The sequence below is a fragment of the Nicotiana tabacum genome, chromosome 19 (genome assembly GCF_000715075.1).
Source record: "Nicotiana tabacum cultivar K326 chromosome 19, ASM71507v2, whole genome shotgun sequence".
Taxonomy (NCBI): domain Eukaryota; kingdom Viridiplantae; phylum Streptophyta; class Magnoliopsida; order Solanales; family Solanaceae; genus Nicotiana; species Nicotiana tabacum.
In genome coordinates this window covers 103,113,458-103,137,586 of record NC_134098.1, presented here as the reverse complement: position 1 = coordinate 103,137,586, position 24,129 = coordinate 103,113,458, and the positions used below count along the sequence as shown (strand labels likewise).

General features: G+C 38.7%; 1 protein-coding gene across 1 annotated transcript; it reads right to left on the bottom strand.

Moving 5' to 3' along the window:
* Positions 1-75: 75 nt before the first annotated feature.
* On the bottom strand, positions 76-3,689 carry LOC107825164 (uncharacterized). The gene is made up of 2 exons (XM_016651992.2): positions 2,712-3,689; positions 76-380 (listed from the first exon to the last, which is right to left on the bottom strand). Exon 1 carries the CDS (start codon positions 3,539-3,541, stop codon positions 2,720-2,722), a length of 822 nt encoding a protein of 273 aa, XP_016507478.1. The 5' UTR covers positions 3,542-3,689; the 3' UTR covers positions 76-380; positions 2,712-2,719.
* Positions 3,690-24,129: the final 20,440 nt, after the last annotated feature.

Genomic DNA, 24,129 nt, shown 5'->3' with positions numbered 1-24,129 from the left:
CTAGTTGAAGAAATAACCTAGTACTGAGCATCTGCAATTATTCTTGCCATCCAGGGAATGGAAGAAAAAAAAGATGCAAGACGCACATTCCAGCTCCGTCTAGTACCACTTAAGTTCTCATTCAGTCACATCAAAATAGTAAACAGTTTTAATATTCAGAAGAAGAGAAAAGACAAATACTGTTAACTACATCCGTTTGAAATCTCCTATATCGCAAAGTTACAGAACTCGACGAACATTGGGTGCATACAGCATGAAGATTAGATCATCTGACCAGCTCAACATAATAGAAACCGCCTTAGCCCAGTGATACTTGTAACACCACCATTCACGCATGCAGGAGAAGATATGACTAGTTGACCTTTACAGTAAGCCCTACACTGCTCCCAGAAAAACAATACAAATGAGTCATCATTCAAGATGGACCAGGAACAGAGCCAAGGAACGGGAGGGGAAAGAGAGAACAATTCTTCCAGAGAATTCATTGATTAAATGACTGGAGCATTCTTAGAAAACCGAGTTTTTTCTAGTAATGCAAGAAAAATGATTCACACGCATTTGCTGTATATCTAGGCAGTAGTAGCACACTTTCAATTCGCAAAGTAACCATAAGTTTGTCGTGTACACATAACAAAGGAAAAAAATGAGCCTCTGAAGTGATATCCCACAAATTACTCAAAATCTTGGCCATGCTCGAAGATCATTAGTGCAATAGGAAATAGGAACCAGTAAACAACCTAAAAGATGAAGAAAGAAGAAAAATGATGGAAAGAACTCACATTAGTTCTACATTTCATATGGATTTCTCAGCCAGAAAAAAAAATAGTTAAGGATTTCAGCTTCTCACATAATTATACAAGTTACTAGCAAATGCAATCGGGACTAAGAAGCCCATTGGATGACATTTGGAAAAAAGATTTTTGATGAATTTGATTGGAAGGAAAGTTTATGGAAGTTTCCTTCTCAAAAAAAGTTTATGGAAGTTGATGTGTTCTGTAGTAGTAGTAGTCCTTTTAGTAATGAGAATGCGAGTGGAAGAAGAGTGTGTTTATTTGGTGAAAAACAACTCCTTGACACTTCAACTTCAAAATAAATTTTCATCTTTCTACACAAGAAAAAAGATTATAACTTTGAAACACACAGCTTGTTTCCAAAAAATAAATTCACTTTTTGCAACAACAAAAAACAAAAAAAGTTTTACACAAACAAAACGAACCAAAATTATTTAATACCAAAGGTCAGCTATGGCGCTTGTTCTGTGTTAAACAACTGGCTTCAAACAAGAACCTAGGGCATCCAAGAAAAGGCTAACATGACAAGTATAATAAGTGTTCAACTACGTGTGCTATGACCTTAAAAGGTGGAAGATCCTGAAAAAGAATGTTTAGTCTAGTTGTCTTTCCAAAAGGACACACACTACATCAAATATCATAAATCCATCAACATATATATGCCTACAATATGCACAACACACATGATTTCATCTCTGACAAACCTGCTATCTAACATAAAACGGAAACCAAATCAAAGAAGAGATCCCGTTCAGTTGACATAGAACCAATCTTATTGCAGATCACCACACAATTGAACACAAGAGAAACCATATAAAACCTAACTGCAACAAGCAAATGATAAGAAGTGTCTTTCCAAAAGATGTTAATTATTAGCGGTTGGATAGTAGTTCAGCATATGTCCTAGAATCACACATCCGAAAAAGAAAATGTCCTCAAATGACTTTATATAAGAATTAATGCTTGAGTACTTCCTTCTCAATTCGATAACAAAGAAATTCTACTTAAAACCTTCAGAAGAATCATGGACATGAGAGCTAGTTAAACAGATCACGTAAATTATTCTTTTCTGGCCCAATCCATAAGACGAAAAAGCGCTACACATATGATATTGGTAATGAAAACTAAAAGAGCCTCTAATCAACTTTATCGAAAAAGAGCCCTATCAAATAACACCTGATGCTAGAGCTAAAACTATGCGCTATAACCATAAAAGTAGTAACAAATATTATGAGCACCTACCATCCAATTTTTTCCCATACTCTAGCTCAACCTTGAGATAGCTGTGTTTAGTTTAACATTCGAAATTTAGTTGCAAAATATACTCTAGAAATAAATTTCTCATCAACGAATTACTAGAATTTGAGCTAAGATAAGCATTATAGAGCTAAACTTAAAGATTCGTGCTAGACAGCAACATAGAGTATATCATACTAGCCATTTCTTCAGTAAGCCCAAGTTCAATCGCCGAAAAGAAATTACGCGAGTTAGTAAATTCCTACTCCGACATCTGAGTCTGTAAACTCTGAACGTAAGATTAGATTTATAGAACTACATTTGAAGTTTGAAGCTAGACAGCAGTAAATGAAACTCATACTTCTTGAGCATGTCAAATGTCGTATCAACTCCCTTCACTTCAATTTTTATATAATACTAAATTTTGACACTATTCCATTAATAACGTCACACCTACAGCTCGTGTAATTTCCTAGAACTCAGATTCATTAAGCTTTATATATTTTGAACTTAGATGCACTTCTCTATAATTTCAACTATTACTTCAATTAAGAAAAAAGGTCAACTGCCACTAACATCATAATAACTCAAATTAGCATATCAAATTAAAACATAGTAAAATATATTCATACATAATGAAGGAGTGTAAAGCATAGACATTTGAAGTCAGTTGGCAGTACTTACCGGTTATATTACTGCTGATTAGGTGGTGGAGGCATACCAGGACGAGGAGGTCCATAAACAGGAACCTGACCGCCAGGAGGCGGGGGTGGCATACCCGGGCGAGGCGGTTGACCAGGAGGACCACCAGGCATTCCTGGTCTAGGTGGAGCACCAGGTGGAGGTGGGCCCCTCATCATGGGAGGCGGCGGAACCATTGGCCGCTGACCAAACTGCGGCGGGAACTGTGGTGGGCCACCACCAGGCCTGAACTGTGGTGGTGGCGCCATAGGCGGTGGTGGGCCCCCAGGTCTCTGCATCTGCATTTGCATTGGTGGGCCACCACCAGGCGGCCTCATCACCGGCGGCGGGTAATTCATTGGGGGAGCAGAGACATTCGGCATCGGAGGCCGAGAAATTTGAGGCTGCATCATACCAGGAGCAGGCCCACCAACACCACGAACAGGCCCAGCAAGTCCAGGCTGAGCATGAACTAAAGGCCCGGTAGGAACACCACGACCAGCAGCCCGACCGAGCCCCGGGCCAGGTACAGCAGAACCAGCAGCAGTAGACTTGACCCGGGATTCATCGGGAGGAGGTGGGCCCTCAACAGTCATGGAAATAACCTCTTCACCACGGAGAAGTACAAGACCAAGTGTACGCCGATCTTCACGTTCTTCTTTGGATCCTTTTGTCGGAGGGAGTTTGCGGAACTCTTCACAGTCTCCGAGCACGAGGTTCATGTGTCGGTCGAAAGCCATGAATTTTCCGATCAATTGACGGCCGTCTTGGATTGTTACACGCATACGGTAATTGATGTATTGAAGCATTTTGGAACTCTTTGACATCGACATTTTGGCTAATTTGAGGCAGAAACAAAAATGGGGTTCTGGGTTTTGGGTAGATTTGAGAAAAGGAGGAAACGATAGACGACGGTGAAGGGGTGGCACGGAGGAGAGGCTCCGCTAAAGGGAAGTGTAGTTTTGAAGGGGTTTGAGAATTAGGGTTTTATGGGGGTAGTCATTGATATATGTTGAAAATGGCGGGGTTCTCTTGGTCTTTTCATGTTTGTTTTTTTCATGTCGGTCTTTTCCAAAAAAAATTCTGGGTCTTTTCAAAGTTGGCTCATTCTTGTTTCGTTTTTTTTTTTTCTTTCTGGGAGAATTTCGGTCCCTTTGGACATCTGATTTTGGTCCTTAATTATTATTTTCTCCGATCCATTTTAACTATCATATTATTATAAATAATTGATTCAAAATATTTTTTAATTTTAAAAAATTAAGATATAATTATTTTTTATTTTATTTTTAGTATTAATTATTTTTTAACGTAAAAGATATTGATAACATAACATAAAAAATTTAAACGAGTATAATAATAAAAGTCTTTCTCATTAATAGTTTTCTTATAAAAGAGAAATATGACAACAACAAAAAAAGGACAGGAGGGAGTAGTAAATTGTTGTGAACCGGCGTAACGTATGGGATTATAGGTTAGAAGTGTGCAACAAAGCTGATCCAATTGGGATTATTGGGCCTGAAGCTAAATAGAAAAGAGACTCAATGGCTAAACAACCAAATAGAATGCTATGACGTGATATTTGGGATGCAGGAGAATACAGGATGCGAATTATGTTGAAGATTCGGCTCAAGTTTGTGCTTCTCATATCCTCTTCTGAATCTGTATCTCATCCCCTTTCTTCTTAGCTTCATGTTGCAGTTCCTTTTCTCATCTCGTCCCTATTTCCTTCAGTGTTGTTTCTATTGTTCTATGGACATTTGGTTATTGTAATTTAGTTTGGTGAGTTAATACAATTAGTTGCTTTGAGTGTGATATCCAGTTTGTTTCATTGGTGCTTTTATCCGGAGGTCTTCAATGGAGGATCAAATATTTCGAACTATCGATGATTCAATTAAGGTCGTGAAGGATTCGTGGTCGAAGGATATCGCTCAAAATCGTTCACTGTTACATGAGTTGGTTGAAAACCTTACAACGAGTAAGTCTACTCTGGTGGAATTCTGACGATTTAGTGGCGAGGATCTAGAGTTACGGATTTCTCAGGCTGAACGCTACTTTAAATTTTATGGCACATGGGAAAAATAACAAATTGTTACGCGCATCTATTTACCTAGATGGTGAGGCGTTGGAGTGGTTCCAATGGCTTCTTCGGAACAAGCAATTGACGGATTGGGAACACTTTGCTGCAAAGGTGCGAATTCGTTTTCGTAAACAGCATCTCGCATTGTTGGGAGGTCACATGGCCACAATCAAGGAATATTTTATAGAAACTAAAGCCTAGGTGTTCGACAATATGTCACATGAATGTTGTTGTTCCAAGGTGTTTGCTACAGAGAGATCAGGTGTTAGTGTCCTTACTCATACAATAGAATCTGATTATGCAAAATCAGAGGATGTCCATGTGTTTGATGAAAGCTCTCACAAAGATGAGGTTAGTGTTTCTGTTACGCAATCTACACTTATTTATGAAGATCTAGTTTCGGCAAGTATCAATTGATTAAGGGCTCCTCAACAACGCGCGAAGGCGAGGTGTTTGATAACTTTTCTCAAGGAGCTGGGCAAACTTTTCAAGAGTTCTCACCTATGGTAGATGACTTTGAGATTATTTGCCTGGTTCTCAGCAAAAAGTTGGAGTCAGAGAGTGAAGTTTGTGGAAATTACCATCTCATTCTCCCTATCTATAGACTTCCTTTTATCATTTGCAATGGAGAAGGTATCATAGTTACATATGAAGATGACGAGCACTCTAGAACTGATGTGAGTCAGCCGTTTGATAATTTTTCTCACCATGCCGGCCAATCTTTGGTTGACAATGAAGTGGTCGAATCACTCGGGGACAGGAATGGCCTATTGATTTTGGATGGAATCAGATTGATTCATGAGCATATATCTATATACCTTCCATTTGATCCCGGTGAGTCTGTTCCTCCACGCATTTTATTTGAGCACTTGTATGTACATTTGGATAAATCACGGTACTTTCCAATTACACTGCATTTTGGTGTATTTAGCCTCAAGGACAATTTCGAGATAGTTGCTGAGTTGTTAGTGTCACGACCCAAAATCTAACCATGATTGTGATGACGCCTATCGTGTTATAAGGCAAGCCTATTTCCCAAAATATTACTATTAAATCGATTATAAGAATTTAATAAAATAATACCAACATTTGAATTTCTCGTAAACTAAATCAACTCTAAATATAATTATAGAAAATACGAAAACGAGCCCCAAACATCAGGGTGTCACTAAGTCATGAGTGTCTAAAATTATAAACTAAGATATATATATATATTGTCTAACTGTCCAAAAGAAGAAATGACAAAAGGAGTAACAAGGTCTTGCGAACGCTAGCAGCTACCTTACAATCTCCACAGATAGCCGGCCTGAACTCAACGATCGCCGCGCTCTAACTCACCTGGATCTGCACATAAAGTGCAGGGTGTAATATGAGTACAACCAACTCAGTAGTAACAGAAATAACTAAGGAACTGAGTAGTAGTGACGAGCTAAGTAAAACAGTCCAATTATTTATTTTCACAATTTAAAAATAAATAAAAATAAACAGGTAAATTCCATAACTCAGTAAATGCCACAAAGAAGTTTAACAGATGAATGCAGCAACAACACTAATAAATACAACCTCACAGTAGTGTCACTCCATCACTCATCACTCGCACTCAGCACTCAAAACACTCAACACTCTGCGCTCACTGAGGGTGTGTACAGACTCCGGAGGGGCACCCAAAGCCCAAGCTCTAAGCACGGACAACTCAGGTGCCATCATATCAATACCTGGATCCGCACGGTCAACTCATGTACTACGCGGACAACTCACGCGCTATGGTATCAATCCCTGGACCCGCACGGTCAACTCACGTGCTACGCGGACAACTCACGCGCTATGGTATTAATATCTTCACAACCAGGCCCTCGACCTCACTCAATCATGTACCTCACTAGTCTCACCATCATCAACAAAAAAGGGAACACAGCCCACATCAAGTATCACTGCATATTAGCAAATAATAGAGACTGAGGTAAACATGTACAATAATTTCTATGACTGAGTACAAATAATGTGAGCATGAATAAAGCCTAAGCATGATCTCTAACATGAAGACAGACAAGTTCAACAACAAGTAACTACGTAAACACAGATGATGGTCATGAGGCCTCATGGGACGGACCAAGTCTCAATCCCTCGAGGTATACACCCACACGCTCGTCACCTAGCGTGGGTATCACCTTCAAACAGTCACACGATATCAAATTCTCCGGGTTTATACCCTCAAAGCTAGAGTTAAAATTGTTACTTACCTTAACAGCGTAAAATCCTACTCCGGGATGTCGTCGTCTCTGGACTTGGTCTCCAGAAGCTCCAAATCTAACCATAATCAGATTAATATCATCAACATAGGCTAACGAATTGAATTCCACAATAAAAACTACAAAATATGCCAAAAATCCGAAACCGGCCAAAACCCGCCCCCCGAGCCCACGTCTCGAAATCAGTCAAAAATGGCAGAATAATAAACCTCATCCTCTCTTGAGTCTAACCATATAAAATTCATCAAAATAGGACTCCGTTTGGTCCCTCAAATCCTCACTTAAACTCTCCAAAACTCAAACCCTAATTCCCTCAATTTCACTTTGAAATCATCAATCAAATCTCAAAAACGAAGATGGATTCATGAAATATAACCAAAACTGAGTAGAGAACACTTACCCAATCCTTATGGTGAAAATCGCCCCCAAAATCGCCCAAATTCGAGCTCCCCAACTCAAAATATGACTGAATGAACAAATCCTCGTTTTATATATTTTCCCGCCAGTTATTCTACCTCGTTTCTCATGATAAACGATCCTTAAACTCGCTTTTTATACCTCCAATGGATTCCTTGTGAAATTTTAGTCAAGTTAGGCTTTTGAATCACTCAATTTGACCTTATAATAAAGGAGATATGTAGGTTTTAATATTTGCAAATAGTACAGATTTTTAAATATGCCGTTAGTAAATATGCCGTTAGTGACAATTTCGTAATTAAGCTGAAAAATCTAGCAACCTAATTCTTAGTAAAATGACCATAAAATTCTCATACGATGTCCAAATTCGACGATTTTTTTTGCTACGGGTCCTTAATTACAATATGGATCTAATTCTTCAATCAAAAAAGAAATCGAAGCTCATTTGTTCAATATAATATCATTTATACTTGAAGAAACGACGTCGAAACATAAGAAAAACGAGCGCAACACAACCCAAACCTATCCGAAACTCACACGAGGCCCTCAGAACCTCAACCAATAATTCCAACAAGTCATATATCACTACCTGAACTTAGTTGAACCTCCGGAACACCCAAAACAACACCCAAACACCAAATCAACCTCGAATTCAAGCTTAAGAACTTCTAAACTTTCAACTTTCGCCAATTCAAGCCTAATTCTACCACGAACCTCCAAATTACATTCCGGACACACTCCTAAGTCTAAAATCACCCCACGAAGCTAATCGAATCATAAAAATCCACATCCGAATTCGTTTACTCATAAGTCAACTTTCGGTTGACTTGTCTAACTTAACTTTCTAACTAAGAGACTAAGTGTTCATTTCACTCCAAAACTACTCCGGACCCAAACCTACCAACTCGATATAACTCAACACCGCTGAACAACACATAAAGAAGCAGGAATGGGGAAACAAGGCTATAACTCCTGGAACGACTGGCCGGATCGTTACAAGAAAGTTCACTTAATAATTTTAATTCCTTAGTGGTTTCCTTTGGTTTCAATTGGAATGTGGAAACCCTAAGCGGAACTACTATTGCGGAGGAGGAAAAATCACGAACCAGTATAGTCTTAGTATTTGACAACATTCCTCAAAGGGTTCCAATTAGTTTTCTGCTAAGTCCAGTTTCACATAAGGAGTCATGGCTGAATCTTTTTCTTAGTCATGTGTCTGTTCTGCCACATGATAAAAAGTTCATGTTGGCTAATGAGGTCCCTAATATTGAGACATATGTTCCTGATGATATTTTGTTGCTTGAGTCTGCAAGCCCAGTTTTGTTGGAAGAGTTCGTGTTAATCATTAAACAGTCTTTGCGACAGAATTTTGCAGTGTTTATTTCTGAGTTGCATAGTACTGAATCGCTCGACTGCTTTACCTACATCATTTTATAAGGACAAGTATTATATGCACCTTCTGATGGTACTGTGTGCTGGAGGGAAGTTGTTTGATGGAACCATCACCCGAGGATATTCGTTAGAGAAAGATCTTGCTGATAATTTTAGATAGCTTCCAAATGTAGTCCACAATAGCTATTTCATGGGTGTTATGCATAAGGATCTTAAGCTAGAGAATTTCTTGCTGGCTAGCAAGGATGATATGCAATACAAGCGACTAATTTTGGATTTCATATCTTCACCGATGGAGTAAATGACTTTCTCACTGGTCCATGGCCATTCATAACAAATAATGCAAAGGACCTAGTTCCAACAATGCTACCAGAGGATATGAAACAGAGAAGTACTTCATCAAAAGTTATTGAACAACCATAGCTTCAATGGGAGGAAGCATCAGACAAGCCAATAGACCATGTAGTGCTGTCCAAACTGAAGCAGTTCAGGGTAATAGGCAATCTCATGAAACCAGCATTAAAGGTCACTGCAACAGATTTATCAGAAGAAGAAATCAAGTATCTGAAATATGTGTTCGCGAGTATGGATACCAACGATAGTGGAACAATCACATATGAAAGAATAAAATCTGGATTGGCTGGGCTTGCTTCAAAACTTTCAGAAGCTAAAGTCCAGCAACTCATGCAGGCTAGTATTCTGAAGTTTGAGGGCTCCTTTAATTGGATAACATTGTTTTTACTTCAAGATAAAATACATGGTGCAACTTCACTTAGCTAGATTGATCTCATCGCGGCTAGATGGTGATCCTAATTGTTGTACTGTTATGCTTATACTATCTAGATGTCAGGCGGAACTATGGGAAGAGAAAACCAACCATCCTACTGTTGCTTTGAATTTAATGTTTGTTGTTGACAAGGTTAAGCGGATATTGTTGCATTTTCTGTTTTACCCAGAACCTTGAGAACAAGGTTCTTTTCGAGGCGGGAGGTATTGTTGTGAACCCGCGTGACTCAGTATGGGATTATGGGTCAGAAGTGTGCAACAAAGCTGATCCAGTTGGGAGCATTGGGACTAGAGTTAAATTGAGAAAAGGCTCATTGACTAAATAACTAAATAGAATGCTAGGACATTATATTTGGGATCCCGGGGAATACAGGGCATGCGAATTATCTTGAAGCTTCGGTTCAAGTCTGTGCTTCTCATCTCCTCTTCCGAATCTATATCTCATCTCCTTTCTTCTTAGCTTCCTGTTGTAGTTTCTTTTCTCATCTCGCCTCTATTTCCTTCGGTGTTGTTTCTATTGTTCTATGAACATTTTTTTATTGTAATTTCGTTTGGTGAGTTAATACAATAAGTTACTTTGGATGTAATATCCAGTTTGTTTCACAAATACACCAAATTTGGTCTTTGTGCTATTCAACATCACATTTAACTTTCAATTAATAAAATTTTGAAACCCAGTGCAATCCCATACATGGGCTTGGGAAACACCTTCCATTTACAATATTTTGTAAATTGAAAAACTCTTTTGAATATAAAATCATGTGGGTACTACTTTTTATGTTTGAAAAAACGTATTCTTCGTACTCTCATTTCTTATTTTACGAGAAAACTTATTAAATTTGTCAAAATTTATGTAATACTCAAGATATGCTTACTAGGCTGAAATGTATGGAGGTTTAGTTTGGCACTTGTATTTTAGCTTGGCACTCGCATTTTATGTTGATTGAGTTAACGTCACAACTTATCTTATTTGCGGCTCGATTTTGGACAAAGTTTAGTTTGATCAATGATCAACTGAAGCTCGAACTCAATCGATTAGGATTGGCTGGCTCGACTATAGGTGAAAATAGAAGTGAGAAAGTACTCTCTAACATAGCTATTACTAGTTAAGATTAGCCTCGGTTGTGCCCGGGCCAACAACCATAGTGAAAGGCAAAATTTTTATGCGGAGCCAAATTTTGCGTTATCCGTTGAATTTATATCTACTTTTAAAAAAAAATTTAACTGATACCCAATTTTTAGATAACTTCAGATACATACGCTTTTCTCTTTTTCTTTAATTTTGTTTTCTTATTGGGTTTGTTAAATTTGTTGTTATTTCAATAATCTGATGATCGAGATTTGTTATTTATGATATTTAAAAGTTATGCTTTAAATTTGAGCCCATTTAAAGTAAATTTTGGTATTGAATCGTGTATTGGATTGTTGAAAATCGAAAAACAAGTTTATGTTTCAGAATTTAAGATTCGAAATCCGAAGTTCCATTCAGAATTTTAGATTCGAAATCCGAAGTTGCATTCAATAGAGTGAACTACTTAAGATTCGAATTTCTGAAGTTGCAATCAATAAAGTAAACTACTTAAGATTCGAATTTCTAAAGTTGCATTTGAAAGATAAAAGAACTTCAGATTTGATTTATGAAGTTGCATTAAAGAGATTGAACTACTTCAGATCCGAGCGGATAATTGACTCAAACTTCAAATAATATTTATTCATATTTTCAAATATTGCATATATGGAATTCTCATTAATTAATGATCATTCTCTATACACAACTTTACGAATGACAGCTCTCAATAATATAATCAAACCTTATCATAAAAGACAACTCTCAATAATATAATCAAACCTTATCATAAACTCATAAATGTTGCTAATATTTAGTTTGTATTTTTGTCTAGTTTTATTTAACTTAAATACATATTAGAAGGTAAAATAATTTTGGCCTAATACATACTTTGCCCCCTTAATCTGTATGCAAATTCCTTTGACACACCGCAGTTTTATGTGTAATATTCTCGCCAATTCCTTTTCAATAAAATTAATTTTATTCGTAAGGTAGTTTCTCTGCAATTCAAAAAAGAGTAGTTTTTTTGTTTTATATTTTTTTATAGATGAACTTCTCAATTATTAAAAAAATACTTTTCATAAAATAAATTGGTATACATTTATATTTTGCTAAATAATTAAAATCAAGTTTAATATAAATATACACATAATTAATATTCGTGCATAGCAGGAGCTTAGTGCACCGGACTGTGCTTTTTTATACACCTAATTAATGTTAAATGCTAAAACTCTAATAAAGAAAAACAACATCTAGAATATTACTTGAAGTTGCTAACCCATGAGACCCTGAGTTGAGGGTCTATCAGAAAAAATCTCGTACCTGCACAAGGTATATATGTAAGGCAAGAAACAAAACAACTCTTGTTTGTTTTTGTACCTGTTGATTTTATCAAAGTTTTCAGACAAATGGAATATCAGAAAATTTTCCTAAAACCCAAATGAAGCTATAGTTTTTAGAATTTACATTCACCATATTTATGGGAAAAAATCAATTATTAAGGTTTAGAAAAGTAAATTTGCTAACGTGTTAAATTATTCAGTTATTTATTAACTTATTAATATACCATCTAAATATAGGAATATAACAAAATTTCGAAATAATGGCCATTCAAGGTTTACTTTTCCAAAATAAAATGTTAATTTAATATCCAAAATTAATTTAAAATTTTGAAGAAAAAAACACAAAAATAAAGTAAACAAATACATTATGATTAGTTTTGGTACTCTGATTTTCCTATTTAGTGATGTTCACGTATTTTGTCTTATTATGGTATCTTAAAAAGTTTTATGTTATGGAATATTAATATTAATGTTGAAACTTAGTGTAACAAATTTGAGTTCTACTAAAAATAAGGATGTTATCCTGTAGGATTCCAATACTATTCTGTTTTTATTATTTTAAAATGCTATTTTCTTTTAAACACCACCGCGTTTTCAATTGAATCCTTATAAATTCACACAAAATTATAAAAGCCAAAATAGAAAGAAATTCAATTTGTTGATCGTGACTGATGAAAGTGAGTTTATTTGTCTACCATTTTTATTGAGTAAAAATGAGTAAAGGTGATCACGCTACTAATGAAATAGTGGAAAAACTCAAGGTACATAGATTAAAAATACAAGAATTGAAGGTGCAGTCCATTTATCTTCAATAATTAAAAGGACCATAAACGTATATGCACCATGTAAATAGGGTTCCGATTCGCTCCAATAATGTATTCATCCAGTAATCATCAATAGACATCTTGATGTGAGCCACATGTACATTCAAAATTTAAGAGCTGAGATTGCATTGTGTTTTTCCCATTTTGTCACCTCAAATAACTTTAAGCAAAAATTACATAGTTATTATAAATGAACGACAATCCCCCTTAATCCTTTCCGTTATCCATCTCGTCAAATTAACCCGAACAAGCTGCTCACAGAAGGAGTGCTTTTACTTTGCTTTTGACTCTGCTCCTTCACTGGCTACTCTTCTCATGATATTAAATGTTGGGAGTATTTTCTTGTTATATCATCTCTATAGCGTTTCTCCCTTTTTTTCAATTATTTTCCTACTCAAAATATTTATGCCGTCCATTTACTTTTAATTTGTATCTATAATGTGCATATAACACACTTAGGTATAGATTGAAAAGCCATGGATGATAACCCAGAGCTCTTTATTTTTTTGCTAGCACCATGAATGATGATCCAAAGCTATTCCTTTTTCTGTTTTTTTGAGTATTGGAGTGGGTGCAATCTCTTATTTGTTGTGTAATCTAGTTCTCTTATATTAGAAGCAACAGTTTGGACCCTTAGAAACAAGCAACAGTTTGGGTCCTTAGAAAGAAGGAGGTTCAGTAGTTGATGGAACCTTATGTGTGTCATTAAAAGTTGGCTCTGGACCCCATATGCTGTCACGCCCCTGCCTGGGAGCGAGACTAGCACCCGGTACCTCAACTAACCTGGTGTACCAAATTGTGACTAAGGGACTCTGAATATATAATGTCATAATTTGGCCATGGGGCCACCTTGCAAGATAATTTGCGAAGCAAAATATAAAACTGAATGAAAACTAGCACTGACTAAACATCAATATAAAGTTGGGCCGACAAGGCCGTCATAACTACTACAACTGACAAACCACCAAAATATGTATACCAGGCCTAGAATCCCAACATAGTGCACTAACTGACAGGATATGTCTACAAGCCTCTACTAATGGATATATTGTGATCGGAACAAGGCCCCGACCTACCCATAACATATATACATACATACAGAAGATGTACACAAAAACCTAGACCCGATAACTCCGAAGGACTTGGAGCTTACCGATCAGGCTGAACTCTGAAAACACCTACTGAGGAGGTCTACTCATCTGTCTATCTGAACCTGCACGCATGAAATGCAGCATCCTCAGAAAAGGGACGTCAGTATAAAATAATGTACCGAGTATATAAGGCAATAACATAACTGAAAGTTAAAACTGAACTGATAATATAATAATTGAAAGTAATTGAGAGTCAAAGATGATCTGGAGATATACTTACTTGTTGATACTGACTCAACTCCTTCAATATAGTAAGTAAAATAATTGTCCGGCCTTATAAGGCTCGGTATATATAACTGCTCTGCCGTAGTAGGCTCGCTCATAGGTGCTCGGCCATACTAGGCTATGTATCTCGACCATGCTGGGCTCGCTCATAGGCGCTCGGCCACAGTAGGCTCGGTATATAACTTTCCATCTGATCAGAGGTTGCCCAATAGGGGCCTGCCCATCGATTATAGCTCGATGGTAATGAAAATATTGTAATACTGTATATATAGGCTTGCTGCTCTCTTGTCTGGAAGAAGACAATACTAAATTGAATATAGAGTCTCGATAAGGAATAATATTATAACTTATGAGACTAGAATAATGTGAATAAATTCATGAATACGAACTTCTCTTTATGTCTCATTACTAACACATGTAGCTACGAGATCATGCCAAAATGAAGGAAGGCTTAGCCTTAACATACCTTATCACACTCTTTCCAATCACCAAGTTGAACTCGCCTCTTCTCACCTTAATCTACAACAACGATAATAATACTATCATTAAGTTATGAAACGTATAACTATCGCATAACGAACGATATGCTTATTTTGTATTAAAAAGGACAGCATCTCCCCTATAATTCTTACTTCCTCCAAATTTAAGATAACACCAACAACACCAAAAATAACAATAACAGCATATATACATTATTTTCCAGCCTTATGTACACCACACAATACTACAAAATAGCCCAACACACCCCAATCTCTTCATACACAAAACGACCATCGTAGTAGTGTCAACAACCCCGAAAATGTTACGACGAAAGACCAGCCCAACATCCTGTATTTATGTGGTATTTCTCCACACCCTTTCCTCCTCCAAAACTCCACAAAATAGTAGTAAATCACGCAGCCCAACAGCAACACCAAACAATCCACAAAACAATCCATAAAACAGTCCGCTACAAGTGAATAACTTGAACTCACGGCTTCCGATCACCGTCCCGTGAGTTCTTACAAATATAGAATAACTTACCATGCATCTACAACTGTAAAGAATGGATGAAAGAGAGCAGTAAACTTACCTTATTTATGGAATAACTCAGCTCCTATCTTGGTTCTTCAAACTCTAGGCTTTACCTCCAATTAGAACTTGAAAGGGAGAGAAAATCAATTGGGGTTTGTGAGAAATTTTTGGGAGGATTTTTTCAGAGATTAAGTCTGGTTATTTTGCCCTATTATCATTCTAATATATGAAGGGGATAGGCCTTTAAAAAGGCCTCTTTGAGCGACCCGAACTAGCCCAGTTTTGGATTCTCGTTTAAGCAAGTAGGTGACAGTCTGCGCAGTCTCTTAGAAATGCCCATATCTCTCTACTCCGATATCATATTGACAAACGGTTTAATGAGTTGGAAAGTAGACTCATAGATCTTTAATTTGATGGGTGGAACACCCCATAAATCTAAGTATATTGGGAGAAAATCGCAATTACATTTGACCTAAAGTTTCAGTAAAACTTATGAACGTAACTTGTGATGACTTTCATCGACTTTTGTTCCACCACTCGTTTGACTTCAAAACATAACACACGACTATCATACGAATAACATAACTCGTAACATAACCTCCTTATCATGTAAAACACCCTGATCTCATCCCAAAAGTACATGCTATAACATTCTCAATTTGTCGGCTTTCGACGAAATATTATTTTCTTCAATTCCTTTAGCTTCTAAACCTTCCAACCCTCTTTGTACTTGTTGTTCATGGTATTTAATATTATTAACTTCTGAGGTAACATGATTAACTTGCTTTATATATTTTCAAAGATGATCTCATTATTGGATCCTATATTAGTTTGCTCACGATGAAGTTTTACGTACAAAAAAATATAGGGTGTAACATCATTCTCCCCTTGGGAACATTCGTCCTCGAATGTTTACTTTTAGAGACTTTGGAAAAAATTTGCCAGAGTTTCCTTCGTACACTAGACTATAACCAACTTGCATGCAGCCAGAAAATATACTATGCATGCCACACATGGCCAATGTCTATAAATAACAACACTTTGCCTCAAAGAGTCGTAAATCATAAATACTGAAAGTGAGAAAATAAGAGCTTACTTGATGACCTACTAGCCTGAATAGAGTTATGTTGTAGCATCCCATCTCGAGCCATATCTTCAGTTTGAAATAGGTGGGGGTATTTATACTTCATTTCTTCCTCCGCTTCCCATGTCATCTCTTCCACATTATTGCTTCTCCATAAAACCTTCACGGAGACTACCTCCTTATTTCGTAGCTTGCGAATTTGTCGGTCTAAGATGGCAACTGGAATTTCCTTTTATGACAAGTCCTCAGTAATTTGTACATCATCTGTGGACACCACTCTGGTAGGATCGCCAATGCACTTCCGTAGCATAGATACATGAAAAATCGGATGGACTGACTCCAATTCTGAGGAAAATTCTAACTCATAAGCTACTTGGCCCACTCTCCGAATAATCCTGTAAGGCCCAATATACCGTGGGCTAAGCTTGCCTTTCTTGCCAAACCTCATCACGCCCTTCATAGGGGATACCTTTAAGAATACCCAGTCATTAACCTCAAACTCTAAGTCTCGTCGCCGCACGTCAGAATATGACTTCTGGCGACTCTGAGCTGTCAACAGTCGCTCCCGGATAAGCTTTACTTTCTCTACGGCCTGCTGAACTAGGTTTGGCCCATGTAACCCAGATTCTCCAACATCAAACCACCCTATAGGAGATCTGCACTTACGCCCATACAAAGCCTCATACGGAGCCATCCAGATACTAGAGTGGTAACTGTTATTATATGCAAACTCGACAAGAGGTAGATGTTCATCCCAACTTCTTTTAAAATCCAACACACATGCTCGTAACATATCCTCGAGCATCTGAATTGTGCACTCAGCTTGTCCATCAGTCAGTGGATGAAAAGATGTGTTGAGATTCACCTGAGTCCCTAGACCTCTCTGAAATGACCTCCAAAAATGTGCTGTAAATTGAGCCTCACGGTCAGATATAATAGATATTGGTACTCCGTGTAGCCGCACTATCTCCTTAATATATAACTTTGCATAATCTTCTACTGTATATGTAGATCTGACCGGTAGAAAATGAGCTGATTTAGTGAGCCTATCGACTATCACCCATATAGAATCGAACTTACGATGAAAACGAGGTAAACCCGTAACAAAGTCCATGTTTATCGCCTCCCATTTCCATGTCGGGATCTCTATAGTCTGCATTAGCTCTCCGGGCTTCTGATGCTCTATTTTCACCTGCTGGAAACTAGGACACTGGGCGACAAACTCTATAATGTTCTTCTTCATATCGTTCCACCAGTACACATCATTAATGTTATGATACATCTTCGTCGACCCAGGATGAATGGAGTACCACGAATAATGTGCCTCTGACATAATCCTGTCTCGTAGCCCTGCTACATTTGGAACACACAAACGACCCATGTATCTGAGAAACCATCTCCCTTGAGCTCTAACAATGGATTCTTCTGCTGCAGAACTCGCTCTCCCAACTCGACCAACTCTAGGTCCTTGTACTGCCTTTCCTTGACTTCAGCTGTGAGAGATGATTTTGTAGTGTTTTGGAGTACAACTCCATCATCGTTGGAATCTACTAGCCGAACCCCCAAACAAGCCATTTGATGAATCTCTCTAGTTAATTGTCTTTTCTCGGCCTTTACATGTGCTAAGCTACCCATAGATCGGCGGCTTAAGGCGTCTGCTACAACATTAGCTTTCCCTGGATGATAGAGAATGTTAACATCATAATATTTCAATAACTCAAGCCATCGCCTCTGTCGCAAATTCAACTCTTTTTGCTTGAATATATATTGCAGACTTTTATGATCTGTAAATACATCAACATGAACACCATATAAATAATGCCGCCATATCTTAAGTGCATGGACAACCGCAGCTAACTCGAGATCGTGGGTTGGATAATTCTTCTCGTGCTTCCTTAACTGCCTTAAAGCATACGCAATTACCTTCCCATGTTGCATCAGGACACATCCTAACCCGACACCTGAGGCATCACAATACACGACATAACCCTCTGGATCCTCTAGAAGTGTTAGAACTGGCGTTGAGGTCAACATGTTCTTAAGCTCTTGGAAACTCCGCTAGCAAGACTCCGTCCACTGAAACTTAGTTGATTTCTACATCAACTTCGTCAATGGTGCCGAAAGGGAAGAAAAACCCTCTACGAACCTCCGGTAGTATCTTGCTAAGCCTAGAAAGCTACGAACCTCTGTCGGAGTGGTAGGTCTAGGCCAAGATTTCACGGCCTCAATCTTCTGAGTGTCTACCTTTATACTTTCATCGGATACAATATGCCCCAAGAATGCTACAGACTTCAACCAGAACTCATATTTAGAAAACTTAGCATACAACTTACGATCACGGAGGGTTTGGAGTACCGCTCGCAAGTGGTCCACATGCTCATCCTCTGAACTTGAATAGACCAGAATATCATCAATAAATACTATCACGAACAGATCTACAAATGGCCGGAATAGGCTATTCATCAAGTCCATAAATACAGCGGGTGCATTCGTCAACCCGAAGGACATGACAAGGAACTCAAAGTGGCCATATCGGGTCCTGAAGGCTGTCTTCGGAATATCTTTCTCCCGAACTCTGAGCTGGTGGTATCCCGATCTCAAATCTATCTTTGAAAAGAATTTAGCCTCCTGCAACTGATCAAACAAGTCATCAATCCTTGGAAGTGGATACTTATTCTTAATAGTTACCTTGTTCAGCTGCCTATAATTGATACACATCCTCAACGAGCCGTCTTTCTTTCGCACAAAGAGTACCGGTGCACCTCAAGGTGAGGTACTGGGCCTGATGAAACCTTTCTCCAGCAAATCTTTTAACTGCTCCTTCAACTCCTTTAATTCGGCAGGTGCCATTCTATACGGAGGGATGGATATTGGTTGAGTTCCTGGAAGCAAATCGATGCTAAAATTAATCTCTCGCTCTGGAGGAATACCTGGAAGCTCATCTGGAAACACATCTGCATACTCATTGACTACGGGAATAGACTGAAGTGTAGATATCTCAGCATCTGCATCTCTAACTCACACAATATGATAAATGCACCCTTTTGCAATCATTTTCATCGCCTTCATATAAGAAATAAACCTACCTCTGGGTGCCGCTGTATTACCTACCCATTCAAGGACTGCCTCACCTGGAAAATGAAATCTGGCTGCCTTTGCTCGGCAATCAACTATGGCATAGCAAGCTGATAACCAGTCCATGCCCATGATAGCATCAAAATCCATCATCTCTAGCTCAACTAGGTCAGTTGAGGTCTGACGACTACAAACTGTCACCGTACAACCTCGGTAAACCCGTCTAGCAATAATCGATTCTCCGACCGGTGTAGATACCGCAAAAGGATCACTTAGTATTTCAGGCACTATACCAAATTTCCCCACGACAAATGGGGTAATATATGATAAAGTAGATCCTGGGTCTATCAAGGCATAAGCATCGTGAGAGCAAATGGTCAATATACCTGTCACAATGTCTGGTGAAGACTCCTGGTCCTGTCGACCCGCTAAAGCATAAATACGATTCTGATTAACACCTGAAATGGAACCTCTACCTCTGCCTCGACCTCTACCAGCCGAAGATTGAGACTCGCGCCCAGAAGGATGCACAGACATAGATGATCCTGTCGCTGAACTTGCTGGTTGTGCCATACCCCCAGAATCTCTATTTGGGCAATCTCGCATCATATGCCCCGGACGCCCACATGTATAACAAACATCAGAACCTGCTCAGCATTGGCCCAAGTGTCCTCTACCACAGATGTCACACCGCGGTGGAAATGACCATGTCTGCCTTGAACCTCGTTGTCGTTGCAAAACCGACGCCCGTGAGCTCTCACTTGGTCCTGACTGAGTATAGCGGTCATACCTGTAACCCTGTAACTGAGGTAGCGGAGGCCTAGGTGGCCGTCCGAAGTACTGGGGCCTATAACTACCCTGAGACTGCTCCTGATACCTAGGAAATCTCATCCTCTTACGCTGCCCTTGCTCAGTCCTCTCTGTACCCTGCTGTCGACGCCTACCCCTTTCTATATTCTGAGCGAATGCCTGAATCCGGGAGATATCCATATTATCATGCAATGCAGCGGTGGCACATGCCTCGGTCAACTCTGGGGCTAACCCTGCTATAAACCTGTGGATCCTATCACGCATAGTAACAACTATGGATGGTGCATATCTGGCTAATGAGTCAAAATAGAGACTATACTCTCGAACACTCATATTGCCCTGCTTAAGGGCTAGAAGCTGATCGACCCGAGCCTGTCGGATCTCCCTCGATAAGTACTGGTCAAGAAAAGCATCTGAAAAATTCTCCCAACTAGATGGAGGTGCATCACGTGCCCTGGACCTCTCCCATCCCTCGTACCAAAGGATGGCTATATCTCGGAGTCAAAAAGCTGCTAGCTCAACTGCTTCTTTCTCTGTGGCATGCATAACCCGAAAGATCCTGTGAAGCTGATCTATGAAATCCTGCGGGTCCTCCCTCTGATCTGACCCCGTAAAATCTGGGGGACTCAAAGCAATAAACTCTCGGACCCTTGAACTCCCAGACCCCTCAGAAGATCCTCCACTAGCTGATGCCCTAGCTTGCTGCTGGGTAGCTACCAATTATGTCAACAAATGCACCGCACTCCTCAAGTCCTGATCTGGTGAAAGTGGAGGGGGAACTGGATGTGCGGTATCCCTAGGAATCTCCTCAGGTGGTGGAGGAACCGGTAATGGCTGAGTAAGGGTCTTGCCTTGGGCCTCAGACTGGGACCCATCTACTGGGGGTACCCTGCTGGTCCCCTCACCTGTTGTTGTATCTCCCCTCTGGCTAGCCGTAGTCTTCCTAGTCACTGTCATCTGTGTATGAAAACACCAACACGTAAGTTTAACTCAAATTTCCTATAACTCAGTTCTACAGCACGATTTAGATTTGAAAGAAGGGTAACCAACTCCTAAATGTCCTGTAGCTCCATGCTTATATAATGTGGTGCGCAACACATCTATAAACAAGATCCTACTAGACACGGCTTGTAGACTCCCTAGGACAGAACTGCTTTGATACCAAGTTTGTCACGCCCCGACCTGGGAGCGAGACTGGCACCCGGTGCCTCAACTAACCTAGTGTACCAAATTGCGACTAAGGGACTCTAAACATATAATGTCATAATTTGGCCATGGGGCCACCTTGCAAGATAATCTGCGAAGCAAAATATAAAACTGAATGGAAACTAGTACTGACTAAACATCAATATAAAGTTTGCCCGACAAGGCCGTCATAACTACTACAACTGACAAACCACCAAAATATACATACCAGGCCTAGAATCCCAACATAGTGCACTAACTGACAAGATATGTCTACAAGCCTCTACTGATGGATATATTATGATCGGAACATGGCCCCGACCTACCCATAACATATATACATACATACAAAAGATGTAGACGAAAACTTAGACCCGATAACTCCGAAGGACTTGGAGCTTACCGATCAGGCTGAACTCTGAAAACACCTACTAAGAAGGTCTACCCGTCTGTCTATCTGAACCTGCACGCATGAAATACAGCGTTCCCAGAAAAGGGACGTTAGTATAAAATAATGTACCGAGTATATAAGGCAATACCATAACTGAAAGTTAAAACTGAACTGATAATTTAATAATTGAAAGTAATTGAGAGTCAAAGATGATCTGGAGATATACTTACTTGTTGATACTGACTCAGCTCCTTCAATATAGTAAGTAAAATAATTGTACGGCCTTATAAGGCTCGGTATATATAACTGCTCTGCCATAGTAGGCTCGCTCATAGGCACTCGGCCATACTAGGCTATGTATCTCGACCATGCTGGGCTCGCTCATAGGCGCTCGGCCACAGTAGGCTCGGTATATAACTTTCCATCTGATCAGAGGTTGCCCAATAGGGGCCTGCCCATCGATTATAGCTCGATGGTAATGAAAATACTGTAATACTGTATATATAGGCTTGCTGCTCTCTTGATTGGAAGAAGACAATACTAAATTGAATATAGAGTCTCGATAAGGAATAATATTGTAACTTATGAGACTAGAATAATGTGAATAAATTCATGAATACGAACTACTCTTTATGTCTCATTACTAACACATGTAGCTACGAGATCATGCCAAAATGAAGGAAGGCTTAGCCTTAACATACCTTATCACACTCTTTTCAATCACCAAGTTGAACTCGCCTCTTCTTACCTTAATCTACAACAACGATAATAATACTTCTCACCTTAATCTACAACAACGATAATAATACTATCATTAAGTTACGAAAAGTACAACTATCGCACAACGAACGACATGCTTATTTTGTATTAAAACGGACAACATCTCCCCTATAATCCTTACTTCCTCCAAATTCAAGATAATACCAACAACACCAAAAATAACAATAACAACATATATACATTATTTTCCAACCTTATGTACACCACACAATACTACAAAATAGCCCAACACACCCCAATCTCTTCATACACAAAACGACCACCGTAGTAGTGTCAACAACCCGAAAATGTTACGACGAACGACCAGCCCAACATCCTGCATTTATGTGGTGTTTCTCCACACCCTTCCTCCTCCAAAACTCCACAAAACAGTAGTAAAACACGCAGTCCAACAGCACCACAAAACAGTCCACAAAATAGTCCACAAAACAGTCCGCTACAAGTGAATAACTCAAACTCACGGCTTCCGATTACCGTCCCGTGAGTTCTTACAAATATAGAATAACTTTCCATGCATCTACAACTGTAAAGAATGAATGAAAGAGAGCAGTAAACTTACCTTATTTGTGGGATAACTCAGTTCCTATCTTGGTTCTTCAAACTCTAGGCTTTACCTCCAATTAGAACTTGAAAGGGAGAGAAAATCAATTGGGGTTTGTGAGAAATCTTTAGGAGGATTTTTGCAGAAATTAAGTCTGGTTATTTTGCCCTATTATCATCCTAATATATGAAGGGGATAAGCCTTTAAAAAGGCCTCTTTGAGCGAGCTGAACTGGCCCAGTTTTGGACGACCCGAACTGACCCAGTTTTGGATTCTCGTTTAAGCAAGTAGGTGACAGTCTGTGCAGTCTCGCAAAAATGCACATATCTCTCTACTCCGATTTCGTATTGACAAACGGTTTAATGCGTTGGAAAGTAGACTCATAGATCTTTAATTTGATAGGTGGAACACCCCATAAATCTAAGTATATTGGGAGAAAATCGCAGTTACATTTGACCTAAAGTTTCAGTAAAACTTATGAACGTAACTTGTGATGACTTTCATCGACTTTTGTTCCACCACTCGTTTGACTTCAAAACATAACACACGACTATCATACTAATAACATAACTCGTAACATAACCTCCTTATCATGTAAAACACTCTGGTCTCATCCCAAAAGTATATGCTATAACATTCTCAATTTGTCGGCTTTCGACGAAACATTATTTTCTTCAATTCCTTTAGTTTCTAAACCTTCCAACTCTCTTTGTACTTATTGTTCATGATATTCAATATTATTAACTTTCGAAGTAACATGATTAACTTGCTTTATATATTTTTAAAAATGATCTCATTTTTGGATCCTACATTAGTTTGCTCACGATGCAGTTTTACATAAAAAAAAAAATAAAAAAATATAGGGTGTAACATATGCTTTAGGGAAAAGGTGCCTGACTTCTTCCACGTATCACTGAATCATCGAGTTTTGTGGGTAAATTCTTGAAACTTGGTCAATAAAATACATGCAGGACCCAAACTGTTGCTTCTAATATAAGAGAAAAATAATGG

Excerpts from the sequence above, each read along its gene's own strand:
- LOC107825164 (XM_016651992.2), bottom strand. The coding sequence starts at position 3,541 with ATGTCGATGTCAAAGAGTTCCAAAATGCTTCAATACATCAATTACCGT.